The 6,000-nt window shown below is 43.9% G+C and overlaps 1 protein-coding gene across 1 annotated transcript in view; it reads right to left on the bottom strand.

Annotated features, from left to right (window-relative positions):
- Positions 1 to 1,391: 1,391 nt before the first annotated feature.
- LOC110505527 (synapse differentiation-inducing gene protein 1-like) overlaps positions 1,392 to 6,000 on the bottom strand; it is a 9,648-nt gene continuing 5,039 nt past the window's right edge. The window contains exons 3-4 of the mRNA XM_021584804.3: positions 3,150 to 3,287; positions 1,392 to 2,297 (exon numbers count right to left, since the gene is read on the bottom strand). Coding sequence (XP_021440479.2) covers positions 2,136 to 2,297; positions 3,150 to 3,287 — 300 coding nt within the window. The 3' untranslated portion in view covers positions 1,392 to 2,135. The remainder of the gene's footprint in view (positions 2,298 to 3,149; positions 3,288 to 6,000) is intronic.

Genomic DNA, 6,000 nt, shown 5'->3' with positions numbered 1-6,000 from the left:
CTTTCCTCCCTATTGAACAGACACAGGGAACACATGCTGCACTCACTCATTCTCACACACTTCACTACCCTATACAGCTTTCATTGATGAGCTCTTTCGCCCCCATCCTCCCCACTGGACCATTCCATCCATTAGAGGCCTAAAATACTGAAAAGGGAGGGGAGCTGAAAAGGGAACAGATGAGGTCACTGTAATACCAGCAACCTTCCCTTCCCTTAACCATATACCAGATCTGTGTCTACTTCTGACCTTGAGTAAAAGGTATACTGTATGCACACGTCATTTATATTCATCCTTGAGTTCAAAGATTATATAATTTCCTATGGTTCATGTTGTTATTCAAAAACACACGAGGGAACTCAAGGACATTGGTGTTAAGAGCTCACCATGAAAAGGCATAAACCGCGTCAAAGCAAGGGATTTCTACATAAATATATCCATATTTCTTACTCCAAGTATAGGAGTAGTGTAATTGAGAGTCGTTTTTAAATGTAACAATGTTAACTGTCTCTGTCCCTCTCTCTCTTTCGCCCTCTCCATGTATTTTGTAACAAGCAGCCATATTGTTGTCGGTCCGCTAGGGATCTGTTTCTAATGTATTAAGTCTGTATGTTTATCTTGTGTTACCATTTATTTAAGCTAGTAAATAAATTATTAAACCAATTTGTGTAGTACTGAATCATAAGTAAGGCTGGGTTTTTTGCAGATGCAGGACGTTACGACTGTTCAGAATGATGATATGATACAAGGTTATGATTAATAGATGCAATAGGTAAAGAACTTTAGAGTTTCATTCAGGAAATGGTAACTCTTTAAAGAACCGCTCTCGTGGTGCCCCAGATCCTAATGAGTTCATTGTTACAGGAGTCATTGTTACGGGTAACAATTAAACATAGTTAGTAATTAGATAAATAACAGTCTTCAGATTAATGTTAAACGTCAAGTCACGACAAACGTCTCCCTGTGTATTTGAGTCATTCTGCTGGCTTTGAGTGGTGCTGATGAGATGCCAGACAAAGAAGGGGTAGAGAGGGGGAGGGAGGGAGAGAGCGAGAGATGGACTTGATGGCTCTACAGTCTCGAGGTGAATGAAAGACTGCACTCGTTTCGTTCTGCCATCCTGACTCCAAAATGTATGCTTTGTTCCTGAGCTTTCAGCTTGCTGGCAGTTAAAGTCACCTCAAGGCGAGACCATGAGTGATGCCAAACACAGAGAACAGAGAAGCAGTGCCAGTGAGGGGAGAAGCCAGGAGGTGAGCAAATTGTCAATATAACTCACAGTGGCCAACAATGCATTCTGACATCCCTCTATTATACGGTCAGAAATGCCCCTCTCCACACTCCTCAAGGAAACAATGAATAAGTGAGAAAGACAGGCAACAGGAAAATTATTCATGCCAAATGTATTTATTCTGACAGGATATACAGTGCACAATAAACACATGTTCCTCTTGATCACTGCTCACCAGTTTTATCTACATTCTCCGATAGGTTTCTGTGTTGAGAGTCGATTGACTGATGATGGCAGATTAATTTCCCAGAACCTGGACTGGCGAGCAGTTTGATGAATAATCAGTAAAGTAAGCCTTCTTGATGTAGCATTTCAGACACAATGACTGGCTCACTATGACTCCCTGTGGCATGGAAATCAATAAGAACAAAAACATCATTTGCACATGAAGTATTTACACAGAACCGCAAAAATGATGGATGGGGGCCTCCATGATAATGATGAAGATCAGTGGAGGAGGTTAGCTCTGGAATTAGTATCATCACTTTAATTTTACTAGGAGCAGAACAGTCATTGGGGGAAAATAGCATTTTTCTCTTTCCATTGATGTTTTCCTCATTACTTTGTGAACCTCGAACATCATTATCAGGCTGATAAACCTAGAGAGAAGAGGCTGGGAAATAGACACGGGTGTAATCCAGATGGATACGTCTGTGGTTTACATTGTTTGGTCAGGGTAAACATTTCAAAACACTGACTCGGTTCCTTCCTCTCCTCCTCTATCCTCTCTGCTGCTCCTCAACCCAAACATCCAGACAGAGCCACATCTATAGGGGATGGTGCTTCAGGGTTGCCATAGAAGGGACAGCTTCCTAAGCACTCCCCTGTGGCCGTGGTTCTGCTGCTATACATGTCCTCCAGACGTGGACAGGTAGGCTACGAGGGCCACCACCACCCCCACGTACATCCCTGCCCCAATGGTGATGGAGAGAACAGCAAGGAACAGGGCTTTTCTGGAGCTACTGCTTGCCCTGGAGAAGTCTCCCTTAGCAATGGCCTTGCTAGTCTGAGAGACAAAAGATAGAGAAATGAGTCATGATTAAATATGACTGAGAAAAATGTGAGTAGGTGTACATTTACTGTAGAGCGAGAAAACAAGACATTAGTTGCTATGGCAATTATGTCACTACCGTTTTGAAAGTGACTAATGTGCTGTTTGGATGTTTTTGTATCCCTCCGAAAGGACCCTCACATAACCCATTTGTCCTTTTGACACATTTATTTGGGTCATTTTACAATGTAATTGTCTTTGCAATTAGTTTGAGAGATGTTGCGAACCACTGAGATAAATTGTAGTTGGATTAGGGGGCAGGGAGGGGACCTGCTGCATTCAGAACCTGCTCACTAAAGTGCTGCTATTTATAGATAGACCTGGGGTTCAGTATAATCACTGTAATGGTGAGACAGTCCTGGGGGCAGCAGCTATCCTGTCTATTCATTATCTACTGAAAAATACATGTAAATAGTATCAGCTAGATACTCCCTTGGGAAATGTATTGCTAACATAAAATAACATTTATTGTTGAGGTATTTGATTGGCTAAATGTGACCATAATTGAAAATAAAATATACTGAATATGAAGCAGCACAATCATCCTTTAGTTTGAGCTGTACTCAGTTTCCTTTGCTCTCTGCTGTATGGTTGCTTGTGATCACAAGAGTAAATAGGGGCGGGTACCTATACAGTTTAAGCAGTAAATGGTCTGTGATAATTGGTATGAGCCGATGGATGTAGAAAATGAGCTGCGTTACACTTGTGAGAGAGCACTTGTGCCTACTGAACTCGCAGAGTGTTCTGGGGGTAATTAGCATTAATAACAGGGTAGTAGGTGTAAAAGTGTACTGGTCCTGGACTCACCCTCTGGGAAAAGTAGAAGGCTGCGATCCCTAGGGGCCAAAAGCAGCAGAGCATGGAGAAGATGGCCAGGCCCAGGTGGTCCCTGGGGGGTAGCATGATGAAGTTGTCCTCACTCTCACTGTCACTGGAGCTGTCACTCTGGGAGGGAGGGAAGGGCACAGGAAAGAGCCAGTCAGTTGGGATAGTCACGGTTGGTGTACGTCTGAAAAACTACATTATGGTGACGCCAAATCAAATCAAATTTGATTGGTCACATACATATATTTAGCAGATGTTATTGCGGGTGTAGCGTAATGCTTGTGTTCCTAGCTCCAACAGTGCAGTAGTATCTAACAATTCACAACAATACACACAAATCTAAAAGTAAATGAATGGAATTAAGAAATGTATCCATTTTAGGATGAGCACTGACTAAAATACAGTATAATAGAATACTGTATATACATATGAGATGAGTAAAGCAGTATGTACACATTATTATAGTGACTAGTGTTCCATTATTAAAGTGATCAGTGATTCCATGTCTATGTACATACGACAGCAGCCTCTAGGTGCAGGGTTGAGTAACGGGGTGGTAGCCGGCTAAAGATGGTTATTTAACAGTCTGATGGCCTTGAGATAGAAGCTGTTTTTCAGTCTCTTGGTCCCAGCTTTGATGTACCCACACTGACCTCGCCTTCTGGATGATAGTGGAATGAACAGGCCATGGCTCGTATGGTTGATGTCCTTGATTAACTTTTTGCCTTCCTGTGACATCGAGTGCTGTAGGTGTCCAGGAGGGCAGGCAGTGTGCTTTTGGTGATGCGTTGGGCAGACTGCACCACCCTCCGGAGAGCCCTGCGGTTGCGGGCGGTGCAGTTGCTGTACTGGGCAGTGATACAGCCCAACAGGATGCTCTCAATTGTGCATCTGTAAAAGTGTGTGAGGGTTTTAGGTGCCAAGCCAAATTTCTTTAGCCTCCTGAGGTTGAAGAGGCACTGTTGCGCCTTCTCACCACACTGTCTGTGTGGGTGGACCGTCGATATGGATAGGGGTGTGCTCCCTCTGCTGTTTCATGAAGTCCATGATCAGGTCCTTCATTTTGTTGACGTTGAGGGAGAGGTTATTTTCCTGGCTCCACTAGGGGCCTCACCATCGCCAGGGCCCTCCCCATCCTCCCGCCAATAGCTAATTGTCGATGAGCTACTCATGCTAGATTATTTACTTACACATTTTAATGCATTTTTAAATCAATATGTGTACCTCAAAGCTGTTTCTAACACAAAAATCTGCAAGATTATAGGGTCAGATTCTACAACATGGACCTGAACTTGTCAGGCAAGTCACTCTGCACTGCAGACATAATGTGACACACTGTGACACACTGTGACATACTGTGACACACTGTGATAGTTGATGACAAACACCCCCAGGCATATCTGCCCTTGTTCTGCTTACATGTAGGACATGATGGGCTCAGCCAGGCAGAGAGGATTTGTATTTCTGTCAACACCCATACGCGACCTGACAGATACCGCTGGATTAACGGACTGTTTCATCATCACCAGGTGACAGCGGAAACGGGAAAAAGACAGTGTAATTTATGTGCTAAATTGCCTCTACGGCACGAGAAAGACCCCTCCCCCATCCTTCATGTGCACCTCCAGCACAGGAAGCTGCTGAGGGGAGGATGGCTCATAATGGGGCGGCAGGTAGCCTAATGGTTAGAGCATTGGGCCAGTAACCGAAATGTTGCTGGATCGAATCCCTGAGCTGACAAGGTACAAATCTGTTGTCCTGCCCCTGAACAACCTACTGTTCCCCGGTAGGCTGTCATTATAAATAAGAATTTGTTATTAACTCACTTGCCTAGTTAAATAAATAAAATAAATATATATATAATGGCTGGAATGGAGCAAATGGAATGGCACCAAACACATAGAAACCATGTATTTGATACTATTCTGCTCCAACCATTACCACAAGCCTGTCCTCCACAATTAAGGTGCCATCAACTCTCATCTGTTTGCTTGAGAGGCTGTGAATGTTCTGAGGGCTTGTGTGGTCTCTACTCATGCTGTGCCTTGATCCTCCTCAGAGGCCCCTGGGTAGCTGAGGGACTAATGAATGGAAAAGTCTGACGCTGCTGTGGGCACTCTGGTACGGGGACAAAAGTTGAGAGCCAAACACAAGGAGCCACATCTCTGGGATGACCTTTAAGAAGAGAAAGCCTCACCTTTGCAGTTCTCCCAGAGAGGGAGCTGCTGTTTGATTAAATGAATGGCCCTCCATCAGGACCGGATTCATTTGTTAGTCTTGTTACTCGCAGGGATCAAACAAACCTGGGCGACTGAGGGAAGAGAGGAAATGGAAATGGATGTTCAGGGCCGAAAATAAATGAGCCAATTTAAAGAGGACGAGAGGAGAGGCGGAGAGGCGGGCAGAGGGAGTGTCTGTCAAAGCTCTCCAGCCAATTATACAGCATGTAGACAAAGTGGACATAGCGGCAAAACCCTCATATCACCTTCTCACCCATTGGCAAACATGTTAGAGAGAGTGATAAACATATTGATGTGCCCTTGCATTGTGCATTAAATGCCACAAGTACTGTGCTTGTAGAGAGAACAAAGTAACAGAGGATCTAAAATCTATTACATAATACTTTACATCCATACGATTATATAGCTACAGAAGCTATGTCAATTTTGTATGAAGTTGCACACGGAGACCCACATGCATGACCAATGGCCAAGAGATTTTGGCCCACAATGGACTTGTGAAATAATTCCTGGTGGACACCTGTAGCACCAGGTGAGATTCTCTACATCCAACTACATTTCTAATGAATGCCCATGTCGCTGTGGATAGATTT

The sequence above is a fragment of the Oncorhynchus mykiss genome, chromosome 25 (genome assembly GCF_057628025.1).
Source record: "Oncorhynchus mykiss isolate SJ-2025 chromosome 25, ASM5762802v1, whole genome shotgun sequence".
Classification (NCBI taxonomy): Eukaryota; Metazoa; Chordata; class Actinopteri; order Salmoniformes; family Salmonidae; genus Oncorhynchus; species Oncorhynchus mykiss.
This window is presented reverse-complemented; position numbering and strand designations above follow the sequence as displayed.